Consider the following 18,447-nt stretch of genomic DNA (forward strand, 5'->3'; position numbering starts at 1 on the left):
TCCCAGGCTAGGGGTCGAATTGAAGCTGTAGCCGCCAGCCTACACCAGAGCTACAGCAATGCGGGATCCAAGCCATGTTTGTGACCCACACCACAGCTCAAGGCAATGCCGGATTGTTAACCCACTGAGCAAGGCCAGGGATCGAACCTGCAACCTCATGGTTCCTAGTTGGATTCGTTAACCACTGAGCTACGACGGGAACTCCCTTAATCCTCTTAAAATGTGTCAATGTGTGGGGTATTTAGGACTACATCTGTAAATTTGCTTCTGTCTTTATAGTTTAGCCAATAAATTTTTGTGAGGAATATAATCATAGCAAACTACTTTCTATAGTCTAATCCTGGAATCTTAGTAATCAATTTTTTTTTTTTTTTTTTTTGTCGTCTATCTTTTCTAGGGCCACACCCACAGCATATAGAGATTCCCAGGCTAGGGGCTGAATCGGAGCTGTAGCTGCTGGCCTATGCCACAGCCACAGCAACACAGGATCCAAGCCGCATCTGCGACCTACATCACAGCTCAGGGCAACGCCAGATCCTTAACCCACTGAGCGAGGCCAGGGATCAAACCTGCAACCTCATGGTTCCTGGTTGGGTTCGTTAAACACTGAGCCACGACGGGAACTCCAATAATCAAATTTTATCAGTAATCCCCAAGGCTTTTTATTGCCTTAGACAAAGGATACCTCATCTTTTTTGTCTCTGTAAATGCAGTTTCAACATGACAAATGCCTGTGCAAACTGGTAAGCAGACACGAAACTGGAATTATAAATGACATAATCTTAGAGGAGTTCCCATTGTGGTTCAGTGGTAATGAACCTGACTAGTATCTGTGAGGATGCAGATTCGATCCCTGGCCCTGCTTTGTGCGTTAAGGCTACAGTGTGAGCTGTGGTGTAGGTCGCAGGGTCAGCTTGGATCTGGCATTGCTGTGGCTGTGGCGTGGGCTGGTAGCTGCAGCTCCAACTGGAGCCCTAGCCTAGGAACTTACATATGCTGCTGGTGCAGCCCTATAAATTAATAAATAGATAGATAAATGACACAATCTTAGAGTTAGAATAGCCCACTGATATAATCTATTCCAACACTCTTGTTTCATATCTGAAGAAAGGACAGCACAAAGAGATGAGCCCACTTGTTCCAGGTCCTGGAGCCCTGTCACAACAGAACCAGGACCACGTATCCTGACTCCTGAAATCTAGGGGCCATCCCCATAACTCCATTCTTCCCTCACCTCCAGAGGCATCTCTTCTTACTGACACTTTCTAGTATGAAGCCTGAAGAGAATTTCTAATGCATTTTTTAAAAAGATATGCATTTTGTGATGTCATCCCTTAGATTACCCTGGGTCCCACCATCAGGGTTAGGTCCACAGTATCAGAACTTCAAGTAGTTCTTAGCTTTCTGCCTCTTTCTATCTCTAGCTTAAATTAATAAAATCATTAATTCACTCACTCTCTCACTCATTCATTCAACAAACATTTACTGGATACTAATATATACCAGGCCTAATCCCTGGGTTAAGAATTACTTTCACCCAGCAGTTCCTGTCGTGGCTCAGTGGTTAACGAATCCGACTAGGAACCATGAGGTTGCGGGTTCAATCCCTGCCCTTGCTCAGTGGGTTAAGGATCTGGTGTTGCCTTGAGCTGTGGTGTAGGTTGCAGATGCGGCTCAGATCCCACGTTGCTCTGGCTCTGGTGCAGGCCAGCAGCTACAGCTCCAATTTGACCCCTAGCCTGGGAACCTCCATATGCCGCAAGAGCGGCCCAAGAAAATGGCAGAAAGATAAAAAAAAACAAAAAAAAACTTTCACCCAGTGTAGGCACAGGACATTTTTTTAAGTTTTATTGAAATATAGTTTATTTACAATGTTGTGATCATTTCTGCTGTACAACAAAGTGATTCAGTTATACATATACATATACACATATCCATTCTTTTTCAGATTCTTTTGCCACATAGATTATCACAGAATGCTGGGTAGAGTTCCCTGTGCTATACCATAGTTCCATATACTACAGTGTGCATATGCTAATCCCAAACTTGACACAGGATGTTTTTAAAGTGCCTTCAAGAAAACAAAAGCAAAAACAAAACTTCCATTGATATAGCGTAGTTTCTAAGACTTAATGTTAGGTGAGAAAGCAAAGTGTAAAACATTATGTATATGATGCAACCATTTGTTAGAACAAAAAGAAAAAGAATATATGCGTGGACATTCACATAAAAACAGTCATGTATGTATGTATATACACATATTTGCTGGTATATGGACAGAATACTTCTGAAAGGATAGTCACATAATTACTAATACAGGTTGCCTCTAAAGAGTGGAACTGAGTGACTGGGTACCAGGGTTTGAGGAAGAATTTTCATTTGAATTTTGATCCATGTGAAATTACTATTTATTCCAAATATAAACCACAACTGAAACCAATAGTCTCGTTTCTTTCATAATTTTAAAGAAGCCCCTACCCCTCAGAATAAGCAGTTCATCTCTGTTAGAGAACCCCATCCTGAAGCCCTTGTAGTTTTCTCTTTCTTTCCACTTTAATCTTTATGGCCTTGTATCATGGACCTCCACCCATGTGGCCGCAAGACTTCCTTCCCATCCAGGCTGAACTGTATCTGGCAGCAGGACCACTATAAAGACAGAAACTCCCATCTGCATTTAAAGTCTGAGAAATGAAAGTATATTTTTGTAACAAAAGAATTATGTGATGCTGAAGAACAAAACACGCTCACATCTGCCCTAATGGGAGGAAGCCTATTTTTGGTAATCTAAAAATATTGTCTATCTTTAATATAGTTCTATCTCTACTTTAAAAAATTGGAGTGTACCTGATATACTATGTAAGAAAACAAAACCACATTCTGACTCAGGAGGAATTAGGAAACTGTCAAGTTTCCCAAGGTCTTCTTATACCTTCTCATCTTCCTTTTACTTTTAAAAACTCTATTTGTAACTTACTCTACGGTGGTAAAAGATTTTTCTGCTTAATAAAAAGCAACCACCTAAGAAGACCTATATTTAGTCAAATCTCTATTATCTGAGTTTCCAATACTAAGCTACTTGTGAAGTGAGTTTGAACCTAACTATCAGTAACTAGAAAGTAATACTATACCTTGATGATTTTGTGGAAATATTCCCCTAAGAATTAATGGAGGGGAAGGAGGGATAGACAGTAGGAACAACAGCAGGGGAGTAACTTGAAAGGAAAGATGTTCATAACAGTGCTATTTATAATAAGAAAAAGTGGAAATAACTCAAACAGCCAACAACATAGGAATGACCAAGTGAACCATGCATGTCAAAACAAGAGTAATCTTACATAGCAACTAAAAGAATAATAATATTGAGAGAAAACAGCCACACAGAACGGTCTATACAGTGATTGCAAATCTAAAATTTATTTTATTGTCATTTGTAACAATCAGATGAAAACCTGCAGTGATGGTGACAATTTGACAATTTTGAGGTCTGTCTTTTGCAAAGCTTTGGCTATATCTTACACAAAGATAAAGAATCAGGGTTGAATTCTTCATTCTACTTGCCTGAAGAGCTTCTTCATTTGATGGGGTAGTTGAATTAGAGTATCTCTATGTTCAAGCTCTAAAAAGTCTATGTACTTTCATATTAAATCCCGTGAATTTATGAACATTAAACATTATCAGTTCTACAAACTGCAAAATCTTGGATCAGATTACTATCATAAAAATGAGCCTCTACTACTGTTTTAATTTCTACAGTTCATAAAGAAAATGAATCTGCAGTGAGGTGACTGGGATCTGGTTCAGATACCAAATATATCAAGCACCTAAATTCAACCCTAGGCTGTCCAATCTTTAAAAAGGACCTGATTACTATTAGGAGACAACAGTCAAGGTCCGCGAGTATACACACTTTCAAGTCTTTTTCAAGTATTTCCCACTCAGGAATTAGGAGGGAAAAAAACCAAACAAGTCCATAAATCATTATACCAACAACAGCAGCATTAAAAATAACAATAGCATGCACTAAGTGTTTATTTTGTGCCAGGCATGTCCAATGCTTTACTTTTTCCCATTCAGTCCTAATAATACCTCTCAGATAGACATATTATTTTGATTTACAGACAAAGAAGTTCACGGTCAGAGAGGATAAAAAATTTGCCCAAGGTCATCCAGCAGAGCCAGGACTTGAACCAAGTCTTTCTGACTTCATGCTCTTAACTATTATACTATATTGCCTTCCTAGGACAAAAACCAAGATTAACCCCCTCCAAAATACCTCTGAAAATACTGTTTTCCTAATTCTATCTTTTCCTCTCGTTATGAAGCATCAAGTTGAAATTACCACCTTAGTGTGACTTATAATTAGTATAAACAAATAGTAAAAATAATGCTGACTGGAGTGGACCTACATAAAAAACAGATCAGAAATACAGAATGAAGAATTCCCGTCGTGGCTCAGTGGTTAACGAATTCGACTAGGAACCATGAAGTTTTGGGTTAGATCCCTGGCCTTGCTCAGTGGGTTAAGGATCCGGCATTGCCTTGAGCTGTGGTGTAGGTTGCAGACGTGGCTGTGGCTCGGATCCCGCGTTGCTGTGGCTCTGGCGTAGGCCGGCAGCTACAGCTCCAATTTGACCCCTAGCCTGGGAACCTCCACATGCTATGGGAGCGGCCCTAGAAAAGGCAAAAAAAAAAAAAGAAAAGAAATACAGAATGAATTAAACCCGATTTGTGTTATATAAAATATAAACTATGCAAGGTTGTAGGATGAAATTATGACAAGCAATGGGAACATACAATGCTCTATGCAAATAGCTGGGTTTGTGGGACAGCAACAAAACAAACAAAACAGGATGGGCTGGGATAAAGGCTAAGGGACTGGAACTTTGTTTTGTCTTTCTTTTTAAAGTTGTGCTTTCAGCAGCACCTTCAATTAATGCTGGCAACTCCACACTTCCCAGTAAAATGTAACAGCTTCTGAGACTCCATGGAAGCTCAAACAAACTCATGATTATGGTTATGAGACAAGGTAAACACCTCTAGCATGATTTAATTTCCTGAACTGCAAGAGTATTTGTGATAACAGGGAAACTGAAAGAGTGACTTTCCTGACCATGAGTGAAAAACTGAGTTTAAACCTGCTGTTCACTCATCTCAAGTGCAGGCCATTATAATGATAAAAGAGTATAGTGTGGAGAAATCTGCTCTGTTTTCTCTTGTCCAACTGATTTTCTAAACAGGTATATTAATGATGAATTTTTCCTGGAGGAGCATTTTTTCCTTTTTCCTTTCCTAGTTTGCCAATTCAGAGTTAACTGCTCAACGGCAGTAAAACGGATGTAGTGATTTGTTCACACACAGACAAATGAAGCAACTTCTCATTTATTTATTTATTAAATTCAATACTGCTGAGGGGAAGAAGGAATATGACACAGTAACCATACTTAAATATTCAGAACTCACCCTGAATCACACTGAATATCACAACTTAGAAATTGAATTAAACCATTTATATCTCTGACATCTATGATATGATTAATATGAATTATGAAAATTTATTCTAAGTTGCAATGTAACAAAAGGCAATTTAAAGTCATTTCTGCACATCAGTTACACAAATACCTGAGCTCTCAAAGTTGGAAATTTCCACATGACACTGTCTAATAAAAGAAAACTCTTGAAGTTATGAAATTTAAAGTATATTTCTAAGAGCACTGTATGAAATTTTAAACAACCAAAGCTGACCTATAATCAACTGCCCTAAACTTATCAGCACACAAAACACTTAGCTACTCTCTGTTTTGTTTTTTCACACAGGACACCCTCAAATGGTGAAGTACCCACAAAGGAAGGTATAGTGGGATGGATTCTCTTACTATTCCCTTGACATAGGTAACTCAATCTAGGTAGATGGTTATTTACAACAGTATTTTAAAGCAAACATAGCAGCTGTTATTAAGTTTTAGAAACCCATTACATTTGCTAAGTAACCAGCTGAGATATAACACACTGGAGATGTTTTTAGGAAATTATAAAATATAATCATGTTAACTCAAAAACTGCCAAATATATCTTTCTCATGTCTCTGCATTAATCTGCTCTAAAAAGAAACCTGAGCTATTATAAAATTTAAAATAAATTACCCAAAGGAAATGTGGAATTAAAAATCATTAATCTGGGCATCTAATTGAAAGAAATATTGCTAATCAGAGCTTGGATGCTATACATTTTAATCACAGATTGAAATGTCAACCATTGTACAGCAAAAGACTGTCTCATTTGTGATGGATAGGTTCTTATTTTCAGAATTGTGAGGGTGTTTCCTGACTTCAGTTCTCACCAACAGCTGAGACAATAGGTGAGAAATGGGAAATGGGAGTGACAGGAGAGACTGACACACACAGAGACCAAAAGAAATGTGCCAGAGAGCTGGCCAGCCTGGAAGAACAACCTGTATTTCCTCCCAGCGGCACTAAAATAAGGAAGACAAAATCAATGAACAGTGGTAATGCCGTATACTAATCTCCAACTGGAATACTACGATGGACGAAACTGGCTCTTGCAAAGACTTAGGACCCTGCTGGATAAGAAGAGATGGTAGTTAACAGGAGCACTGGGAGAAGAAACGGGTCAGAGCTTCCTCTGGGTTTTCACAATGTCTGGGAGTAGAGCTTTTAAGTGCATCTATTCACCCTGACCCATATTCATCAGAGATGTTAAGTATCAAATTAGAAGTCTCACCTAGGGCTTCTGCAGACTAGCAGGCTGATCATCCCTGGCAGACATTGGACTGGGGGGGTGGGTAGATGTGTGCTCTCACTGTAATGTCCTGTTACTCAACATAGTTCCTGAGGACACAAGTTTGCTTTCTTTGCCACCCTCACGGCAGCCTCAGTTGCTGCTCTGTGCAACTTTGCTTAAGGGTGAGGAAACAGCATCCTCGTCGTGTGGTCCTCTCCTTGGAGCAGCCGTTCTCCAACATGCACGGCATGTATGAAGTCCACTGCACTGAGCAGTGTTAAGGCGGGACGCAGAGGGGACCCAGCAGAAGCCTTGATCCCTCTGAGTCATTCTGAAATGGACTCTTTTGTTCTGTGTCTCCAAGGCAGCCAGAAGGCTTGATCAGAAAGGGACTGGACATGCTAATAAGCAAACCAAATGCTTCAAAGCAATATCCTCAGTCCTCTCCAGCCTGCTTTTCCTGCTTCTATAGAAAGAGGCCAGTCACCACCTTTCTATTTCAGTCACATTATGGTTCTGTGGGAACTGTCATTTTTCCTTTACTGTGGTTTCCAAGGCCTGAAAATAACCTTCTCATTAGCTTCACTCAAGTTCATTGTTAACATAAATAGGCCAAAATAGGCAGCCATGTACAAGAGCACTTAAAGGGAACATTATCAGCACTGCTCATCTATTTATGTTCTAAATAGAAATATTCAAAAGAGTATGGACAAAAAAATCCTGGGTTTTTCATATTCTCAGGAAATACACTGTGGATAATTTTTAACTTCCTGGAAAAGAATTAAGATGACTGATATCTTTTAATTCTCTTTAGGCCTGACTCTGTCACATCCAGGTGGCCACTAGCAGAAGCTTGAGTAATGTGGAAAATATGTCTGTGCAGCTGCTGGCAAAGAAGCAAAATTATACTTCCTCGGAAATAGTGTGACAGAGTTCCTGCAAAGGAATGCAATGTTGGCTGATTTGTAAGCAGAACTGCCACTGGTATGCACTCTCAAATCCAACCCCAACACTCCCTGGCCACATCCCACTCTGGGAGTGCATGGCTGGAGCTCATAAAAATAGAATGGTTCCACTGTGGATCAGGTGCTCTTCTTTCCTGTCCATCCTCCAGGACACATTCATGCTTAGGGTAAAGAAGGAAAACGAGTTCTGAGGGACAACAGATGATGCCAGAAGATAAGACAGGGCCACAGTGCCCACTTCACTGGGTAAGGGCAGCTAAGGAGGGCTGTCTCATTAGCTGTTTCAACAGCTACCTTTGCTTCAGACTTTAGCTTCAATTGTAGACGAAAGTCACCCGAACAACAGTTAACTACCAGTGGGATTAGTGATTTTCACTATGCTTGGCTTGCACAGAAGAATGCGAACATCTTTCCCTGGGGAGTTTCAGGACAGCTGATCAATCTGGAAACAAAATTCTATTTCATGGGTTGGCAAATTTTTTCTGTCAAGGGCCAGATAGTAAGTAGTCTGTGTGGGCTACATAAGGTCTCTGCTGCAACTATTCAACTCTATATAGCTCAAAAGCAGCCACAGGCAATGTTAGCAAGTGAGCATGTGTTCCAATAAAACTTTATTTATAAAAACAGGCAGTGGGCTGGATTTGGCCCCTAGCCATAGTTTGCTGCCTCTTGTTTTAACAGGCACACTGATATTGCTACAAGAGTGATTGAGAAATGATGATGGAAGTTCCCTGATGGCTCAGGGGGTTAAGGATACGGTGTTGTCACTGCTGTGGTGTGGGTTTGATACCTGGCCTGGGAATTTCTTTATGCTGCAGGCGCAACCAAAGGGGAGGTGGGAAAAAAAAAGGAAAGAGAGAGAGAAATGATGATGACCAGGACCAAGTGTTCTGGCAAAACTAATCTATGGCATTAGGAGTCAGAATAGTGGTTGCTCTTTGTGGAATTTTAGGGGTTTGGGAAAATAATAGAAACGAAGCATGGTGAAGTTTCTGGGTTACTGATAATATTCTATTTCTTCATGTGGGTATTGGGAAAATTCACTGAGTTTTGTGAGAACTAGTTTATGAGTTGTGTTAATTTCTGTGTGTCTGGAACCTCAATACACTGTTTTTTAAGGAGAAATCATTTAAGAAAAATAAGGTAGAAAATCCTCTCTAGAGAGTGGAGGGGTTGGGCCAACTGTCTGTGGGTTCCCAGCTACGCAGTGACAAGGACAGAGGTCAAATTTTTTTCAGTGTGCTTTTTAAAAAAAATTGTGGTAAAAACCACATAACATAAAATTTACCATCTTAACCATTTTTAAATGAACAGTCCAGTAGAGTTAAAGTATATTTACATTGTTGAGAAACAGATGTCCGGAACTTTTTCATCCTGCAAATCCAAAACTCTACCCATTAAATAACAACTCTGTGTTTCCTCCACCCCTCAGCCTTTGTTAACCACCATTCTGCTTTCTGTTTCTATGAATCTGACTACTTTAGGTACCTCATGTAAGTGGAATCACAGAATTTGCCTTTTTTGACTGGCTTATTTCCTTAACATAATGTCCTCAAGGTTCACTCAAATTACAGCATGGGACAGGGATTCCATTTCTTTTTACGGCTGAATAAAATTCCATATTAATAGACCATGTTTTGTTTTTTGTTTTTGTTTTTACAGCCACAACTGAGGCATATGGAAGTTCGCAGGCTAGGGGTTGAATTGGAGCTGCAGCTGCCACCTGCAGCTGCCATCACAGCCACAGCCACGCCGGATCTGAGCCCACTTCTGCAACTTACACCACAGCTTGTAGCAATACCAGACCCTTAACTTACTGAGCGAGGCCAGGGATCAAATCTGTACCCCCCAGACACGGTGTCAGGTTCATTTTTTTTTTTTTTTTCGACTTTGTGCCTTTTCTAGGGCTGCTCCCACGGCTTATGGAGGTTCCCAGACTAGGGGTCCAATCGGAGCTGTAGCAACCAGCCTATACCAATGCCAGATGTGAGCCACGTCTGTGACCTACACCACAGCTCATGGCAACGCCAGATCCTTAACCCACTGAGCAAGGCCAGGGATCAAACCTGCAACTCATGGTTCTAGTCAGATTCGTAAACTGTACCACGCCATGACGGGAACTCCCGTGTTGGGTTCTTAATGTGCTGAGCCACAACAGGAATCCCAACAGACCACATTTTGTTTATCAAGTTATGTTGGACATTTAGGTTGCTTCCACCTTTTGCCTATTGTGAAAGTTGTTGCTATGAACATTGGTGTGCAAATATAAATATGTCTTCAAGACCCTTTGATTCTTCTGGTTGTAATTCAGAGGTGGAACTGCTACATCCTACGGTAGTTCCATTTTTAATTTTTGGAGGAAATTCCATACTGCTTTCAATAGAGAGTGTATACCCTTTTATAATTACACTGAGAGTGCATAAGGATTCCATTTCTTCACCTCTTCATGCACACTTATTGTTTTCTGGTTTTGTGAATGTAGCACAGACCAATTTTTTAGAAGTCCCTTCCCCCCCTTTTTTGGGTCTTTTGTCCTTTTAGGGCCACACCCGAGGCATATGGAGGTTCCCAGGCTAGGGGTCCAATCGGAGCTGTAGCCACCAGCCTACACCACAGCCACAGCAACGCAGGATCCGAGCTGTCTGCGACCTACACCACAGCTCACGGCAACACCGGATCCTTAACCCACTGAGTGAGGCCAGAGATGGAACCCAAAACCTCATGATTCCTAGTCGGATTTGTTAACCACTGAGACACGATGGGAACTCCCAGAAGCCATTTTTTGAAGGCTGGCAAAGCTTTACCCAAATTAAACTCTAAGTAGCAAAGGCCTCCAAAAAAAGAACCTCAAATCCATATGGAAACTTTACATTCATCCTAAAAGACCAGCGACATTTTGATATGACTTTATCCTCTCAGCTCAAAGTTTCTGAATTGGTTGAATGATCCTAGTAGGTGAAATGTCTAACAGCATACTAAAAGATGCATAGCAAGAGAGAAAAATTTTAAATTATGTTTTGGAGTTCTCCTGTGACACAATGGATTAGGATCCAGTGTTGTCACTGCAGCAGCTTGGGTTGCTGCTGTGGCACAGGTTTGATTCCTGGCCCAGGAACTTTCACATGCTGGATATAGCCAAAAAACCAAAACCAAATAGCAAAAAAAAAAAAAAAAAAAAAAAAAGTGTGTCTTCATATCTTGTTTGAAATGCCACCCTTATGTATCTCCCAGAGAAAGCAATAATATGACTATTGAAAGAGCAAGTCTAGGGTGAATTTATTTAATTAACTTTGGTCCCACTACACTGCAATAACTGGGAATTCTCCCAAAGGAACAAGTAGATTAGCACAGGGAGGAGCTAGAAACCCTCCAAAGTAGTCACACAAGCAGAAAGAAAAGAGAAAGTTGCGAACTGAATCAGTGGAAGGTCAAACAGAAAAGCCAGGCTCCAGGTGCGACAACATGCAGTTGCCTACCTTGCTCTTCTAAAAGGACACGAACAGCTGAGTTTTCCTCCACTTTTTTTCTGGCTGCTGCTTCTTCTTCTTTTGACCACTGCATGTGATCCCTTTCAAAAAAAAATGAAGATTATAAAACATGCTTTATAACTGAAAAAGGCAGAAAAAGAGTGACAAGGGATACGTCTTTTATTTTAGATACAACAAAGACAAATGATACAAACAAATTCCATCTCAAATAAATATACTCTGTCGGATGTTCCTTCAGATGGTGCTGGTACAACCCTGGAACTCCTACGGTTCTGTTTAAAGCTTGTTTTGTTGCAAGCCCCAGCCACTTCTGGGAAATGATTGCTAAAGTTATGCTCCAGGAGGACCATGGTGTACATTTATTTGGGTGCTGGCATGGTTTGCTATTTCACACTAATGCTAAATTTATTTACCTTTTTGTTAATTTATGAACAGGGCACTCTTTGATAGTTTTTTAATACTCCTTTTACACTTTTCTTATTAGCTGCCTTAATTTCTGTATATGAATTCATTTATATTTAAATGATAGACTATTTGATATAGCTTGTAAGGTCATCTTTCTAGGATCCGGCACTTTCTACATGTGTTTTCATTTTCCGAATTTACTCTATATGAAAGGATATTATTTTCTGCTACCAAAATTTCTTGGAATAGAAGAAACATCTTTATACAATAAAAGGTTTTTTTTTTTTTTAGCACGAGGCATATGGAAGTTCCCAGGCTAGGGGTCAAATTGGAGCTGTAGCTGCCAGCCTACGCCACAGCCACAGCAACACCAGATCTGAGCCATGTCTGCAACCTACACCATATCTCACCGCAACGCCAGATCCCCAACCCACTGAGCCAGGCCGGGAATTGAACCCACATCCTCAGGGATCCTAGTCGGGTTCGTTAAGCACTGAGCCATGAAGGGAACTCCAAGGTTTTGTTTTTATAAAGTCTGCATTTCTTTTTTTTCTAATAAGTAAAACTGTAAGTGAATGATGTAGTTTCCTGGAGAAAACCATTTTTCTAAACAATAAAGAAACTGCATGCCCAAAATTCAAGTCTGTTGCAGTGGCCTAGGAGCAATGAGTCCTAGACAAAGCTAGTAGCAATGGAACACAGAAGCGCAGAGTGGAGGGAGACACACTATGAAAGAAAACAGTAGTTATGACCTAGAGATTAACTAGACGTTCGGGGGAGAAGAATAAGTCAAGAATAATTCCAAAGTCTTAAAACTAAGTATGAAGGAAAATGAGGGTAACAATGACAGAACAAGGAGTTGCTTTGGGTGGAATGATAATAAGCTTGCTACTATTTTAAGTCATGTTTATTCAATCAGATATGAAAGGGTATATTCCAATAACCTGGCTATAAATATACCACTGAAAGATGAGAAATTTTTTCTTTTAAGAAGGATGAAAACTGGTATATTGAAATTCCTAGGAAACGTATATCGTAATGCAAAAATCAGAGTTTCACAGATGAAATTTTAACTACCATTATTTCAAATAAAATGCAGTTATTTACAACCCAAGTAATCACTAAACAGCTTTGTCACTTGCTGTAATAAATGACATGAGAACAAATTCTTACTTTGACTTACTTTAATATATATGAGCAATCAAATACATAATTTGGAGCTGGTAACTACATTTTAATTCTGTACATATAAATATAGAGAGGATATTAATCATCATGTGACACTTATGACATTAAAGATAATAAACCATTTATTGAAAAAACGGTATTATTAAGACTGGGGACAAGTTTCTCATCTATAAATTTCTACAAAATATAAGAAGGAAAATAGAACAGTCCATTTCTCTGTAAAAAAAATTAAGCTCTGAGACAAAGACAGTGAATGTGGTTTTTAGCTTTGAGCATTTGTTTTAAACTGTTAGTTTAACTTGCCTCTTCCTGAGTATTTAATAGATTGAGTTATTTCTTAAATTGTTTTAACTTCCTTACATTGTTTTTTATGTTGCTTCATTTTCTTAACTGCTAAGTAAGGAGAATATTATACCCTAGGCCCCTACAGAACAGATCTTCCACTGTACCGTTAAAGAATCCCCATAGAAATCTATAAAATGTTTCTACTGTATTTATGGGGACTTCCTCCAGACCTGCTGCTTTATGGCAGTTCTTTATATTAGAAGAGTCTGATTCATGCACACCAAAACCCAACAGACGGCAATAAAAGAATCATCCAGGTTTATAAGTAATAAATACAATTATAGTAGGATTCAAACACAGAGACAACTAACAAACAAACTGCAAAATAATCAGGTATTTAACAACAACTACCAGCACCACCGAAGGGAGAAAATGGTTCATATTGTTTGACTTGCAAATTGTACTTCTGGGAATTTATTGTAATGAAGCCACTAAAAAAGAAAAAGAGAGAGAGAGAAGTTCTATACAGAGAAGTATCTGTACAACAGTATTCACTGGAATATCAAATGTAACAATAGTAAAAAATTAGCAACAACCTCAGTGATAAGAAATGGAAAAATTATAGTAACTCAAAGGAATATTATGTCGACATTTAAAATGGTAGATATGAAGGTTATGTAACAACATGGAAAAGTATATATGAAATAGCATGAATAAAGCAGCAGGTCACCAAATGCATATGTATTTTAATCACAACTATATAAAAGTATATATACACTAGGTGAGATTAAAAACAATTATATTAGAATAGTGGAATTAAGAGATAACTGCCTTAAAATTTCCCTAATATTGTACAGCTGCTTCAACTAGAGATAATTTTTTAAAAAATTATCTTTAATTAAAAAAACTATACTGTATGTTTAAGACATATAAAAACGGTCATTAAAATTTTTATCATCCTTCTTATGGGAAAACCTAGCAATCTTTGTAATTAAAAAGAAGATATATTCTCTTGGAGTTCCTGTGGTGGCTCAGTGGTTAATGAATCTGACTAGGAACCATGAGGTTGAGGGTTCGATCCCTGGCCTCGCTCAGAGGGTTAAGGATCTGGCGTTGCCATGAGCTGTGCTGTAGGTCGCAGATGTGGCTTGGATCCTGCGTTGCTGTGGCTCTGGCATAGGCTGGCGGCTACAGCTCTGATTAGACCTCTAGCCTGGGAACCTCCATATGCCGTGGGAGCAGTCCTAGAAAAGGCAAAAAGACAAAAAAAAAAAAATATATATATATATATATTTTTTTTTTCTTAAATAAGAGAATTGAAAAGAAAATACAAAATATTCTGAGTATTTTTCCTGAAAACTTGAATTTGAGAAAAAGAAATCCTATAAATAAAAGATAGCAGAGTTCCCTCGTGGCTCAGCAGATTAAGGATATGGCATCGTCACTGCTGTGGCTTTGATTATAGCTGTGGAGTGGATTTGAGTTCTGGCCCCAGAATTTCTGTATGCCTTGGGTGTGGCCAAAAAATGTTAAAAACATTTTTTCGGGGCCACACCCATGGTACATGGAGGTTCCCAGGCTAGGGGCTGAATGGGAGCTACAGCTGCCAGCCTACACCACAGCCAAGCGTGCCTGCAAACCACATCACAGCTCATGGCAACAATGGGTCCTTAACCCACTGAGTGAGGCCAGGGATTGAACCTGTGTCCTCATGGATACCAGCGGGGTTCGCCACCACTGAGCCACAACAGGAACTCCAAAAATTTTTTAAAAAATAAATAAAAGATAGGATTTTTAGCAAGAAATTTTCACAACATGGCTAGTAGAATTAAGTCATAAATCCTATGACTTTAATATGTGTGTGTGTGTGTGTGTGTGTGTATTTCATATTCCTTCCATGTGTATAGTGCAACTGGATGATGATTCCTTCCTTTAGCTTTAAATTCATGGCAATAAAAGTCTAACCAATTGTGTATTTGGTTTGATTTGGAAAAGTTAAACATACACACACACACCCCTTCTCCTCAGTTGTTTGGCTTGGGTACTAATATTTTTGAGAATCCTACATATAGAAAATTCTGCTAAATGTGGTGCCACTTCCTATTATAATTTTTAACAATCAGATATAAACCAAAGCACCCACAGTGTAAGCTATGTGGCTAAAATATTTTTCTGTCTTTGTCATTTACTGTGTATGCAAAAGTGTCGTTAAAGGACAAAATTTAAAGACAAATGTAACAAATGTATTAGGAGACTAGGGCATTAAAAATAAAATATTCTTAGGTAAAGGGAATAAATAAAGTTTATTAGTTTCACCTTAAAACAATTTCAATAATCTTTGGGAGTTCCCGTTGTGGCTCAGTGGTTAAGGAATCTGACTAGGAACCATGAGGTTGTGGGTTTGATCCCTGGCCTTGCTCAGAAGGTTAAGGATCCGGCGTTGCTGTGAGCTGTGGTGTAGGTCACAGACTCGGCTCAGATCCCGAGTTGCTGTGGCTCTGGTGAAGGCCGGCAGCTACAGCTCCGATTCGACCCCTAGCCTGGGAACCTCCATATGCCACGGGAGCGGCCCTAGAAAAGGCAAAAAGACAAAAAAAAAAAAAAAAACAACAACAAAAACTATTTCAATAATCTTTAATTCCATAACAGAGTCATTTTAAAGTTACAATTATAGTAGTAACAGAAAATTTTAAAGAGAAAAAGTCTCACCCTAATCAATTAACAGTTCCCTTCCTGTATGGACACATACACACACACACAAAACATTCTTCTCTATAGTTACAAAATCTTCATAATTCTAACTTAAAACTGCCGTATAGGACCTATGATTTGGGCCTAGAAATGGTCTTACCCTCCTGCATAAACAATAATAAAATAAAAGAGTACATGACACAACTGTATTTAGGCACTGGAACAAAATTTAAAGACAAATTTAAATTTTCAGACAGCACAGAACTATGTTCCTTAAGAGAAACACAAGAGGCCAATCCTCACATTTACCCTGGCCTTCTAGACATGTTCTAGACTGTGGTGCAGAGGTGGAACTCGAGCAGAGCCTTGCTCTCTCACTGAGTAGCAGTGTTGTGAATTGAGAAGGCAGCGATCAGGGTTCAGAGTTGCTGAGATGGTGAGACTTTGTGCAGCAGAACACTGAAGAAGAGGGGTGGCTGGACAAAGGGGAGGTCCCTGAAGTCTGCAGAGGCAGTGACGTGCAGTGCTTGGAGATAGATACTGGAGTTCTGGCTAAGCAGAATGGAGAGATCTCTCTGAACACTGTGAGTATTCAGTTAAGACCCCAGAAATGCCTTGCTACAGGAATAAGACTACCACACTAGACTCAGAATTAATATCAAAATAATCCCACCCTAACAATACCTAAAATTATACCTGACCTGACCAAGAAGATCTGGCAATAATTTAACCACTTGCCAGGAAAAAACTCAACACCTTTAAAGGAAGAAAAAAACATAATCCAGATTCCACATAAAATCTCATCCATAATGTCCACTGTACAATCAAAATTATTAGCATGTGAAGAAGTAGGAAAATGTGATCCCTAATTAAGAGAAAAGGCAGTCAACAAATATAGACTGTGAGAAAATCCAAATGCTAAAATTAATACACAAGGACTTTAAAACAGCTTTTAAAAATGTTTCAAGATTTAAAGGAAAAGTTGGACAGAGTAAATGAATAGATGGGGGACACCTTAGCAAAGAAATGCTAACTATTAAAAGGAAATTCTAGAACTTATCCATATGTAATATCTAAAATAAAAAATTCATTGTGTAGGCTTAAAAGCTGATACTGCACAAAGAAAGGGTCAGTGAGGAGTTCCCACTATGGTGCAATGAGATCAATAGCATCTTGGGAGTGCTGGGACACAGGTTCAGTTCCCAGCCCAGCACAATGGGTTAAGGATCATCACTGGGGCAGCTGTGGCTTAGATTGCAGCTATGGCTCAAATCTGATCCCTGGCCTGGGAACTCCATATGCCTTAGGGTGGCCAAAAAAGGGAAAAAAAAAAAAGAAAGAAAAAAATAAAGATGAGTGAACTTAATGATATAGAAAATATCCAAACTGAAGAACAGAGAAACAGAGGATTGGAAAAAAAAGTACTAGTCTTGGTAAACTATGGGATAATACAAATTGGTCTAAGAAACACATAAATTGAAGTCCCAGAAATAGAGGAGGGGGTGGGGTGGGGAAAGAAACTGAAAAAATACTGGCTAAAAATTCTCCAAATTTGATTTTTTTAAAAAGTGCAATCAATAAATCCAGGAAGCACAGCAAACCCGAGGGAAGATAAATACATACAAAACTGCTAAAAATTAAAGCTAAAGAGAAATACTAAAAGTGCTATTATTTATAACAGAAAAAGCAATGCAAATGACAGATGACTAATCAGAAAAAATGGAGGCCAGAACACAAAGAAATAACATCTTTAAAATGCTGGAAGAAAAAAAAAATGTCAACTTTGATTTCTATATTCAATTAAGATACCATTGAAAATTTTAAATAGTCATTTTCAGGTAAATAAAATCTAGGAGAGGCTATTATCAGCAGAGTCTACAAGAAATGTTAAAGAAGAATCTTCAGACTAAAGAAAAGTGGTACCAGATAGACTCAGACCTGCAGAATGGAATAAAGAGACCAGAAGTGATAAATATGCAGCTACCAATAAAAGACAATCTTTTTTTAATGCTTTCTTAATTTCTTTTTAAAAAAGCACTAACTCTATACAACAAAAATAATAAGGAATTATAGAGCTTATAACATGTATAGAAGTAAATGATAGGACAACAATATAGCAAACACTGGATGAGTAAATGGCATCACAATATTGTAAGGTTCTTACATTTTATATAATGTAGTACAATATTAATTCTAAGTAGACTGTATTAAGTTAAGGAAGCAAACTGTAAACTCTAGAACTGTGGTTCTCAAACTATGATCCATCCACTCATTCAGTGTCCCACTAAGTCAAAGCTACTTTTGTTTTCCCTTTTTTTCAGCCCCACTTGCAGCATGTGGGAGTTCCTAGGCCAGGGGTCAAATCAGAGCTGCAGTTGGGGCCTATGCCACAGCCTCTGCAACACCAGGTCTGAGTCGTGTCTGTGACCTACACCACAGCTTACGGCAATGCTACATCCTTAACCCACTGAGCGAGGCCAGGGATCAAACCAGCATCGTCACAGAGACAATGCCAGGTCCTTACCCCACTACATCACCACAGGAACTCCTAAGTCAAAAGTATTTTCATGGGAGTTCCCTTGTGGGGCAGCAAGTTAAGGATCCAGAGTTGTAACTGCTGCAGTTCAGGTCACTGCTGTGGCACAGGTTCAATCCCTGGTCCAGGAATTTCCACATGCAGCAGGCAC

At 39.1% G+C, this 18,447-nt stretch overlaps 1 protein-coding gene across 12 annotated transcripts in view; it reads right to left on the bottom strand.

The window, feature by feature from the left end:
* METTL8 (methyltransferase like 8) overlaps nucleotides 1–18,447 on the bottom strand; it is an 87,264-nt gene that overhangs the window by 15,743 nt on the left and 53,074 nt on the right. For all 12 annotated transcript variants that reach the window (XM_001925591.5, XM_005671965.3, XM_005671963.3 and 9 more), the window contains one exon: nucleotides 11,180–11,271. In XM_001925591.5, the coding sequence (XP_001925626.2) occupies nucleotides 11,180–11,271 (92 nt within the window). The remainder of the gene's footprint in view (nucleotides 1–11,179; nucleotides 11,272–18,447) is intronic.

This window comes from Sus scrofa, chromosome 15 (genome assembly GCF_000003025.6).
Source record: "Sus scrofa isolate TJ Tabasco breed Duroc chromosome 15, Sscrofa11.1, whole genome shotgun sequence".
Taxonomy (NCBI): domain Eukaryota; kingdom Metazoa; phylum Chordata; class Mammalia; order Artiodactyla; family Suidae; genus Sus; species Sus scrofa.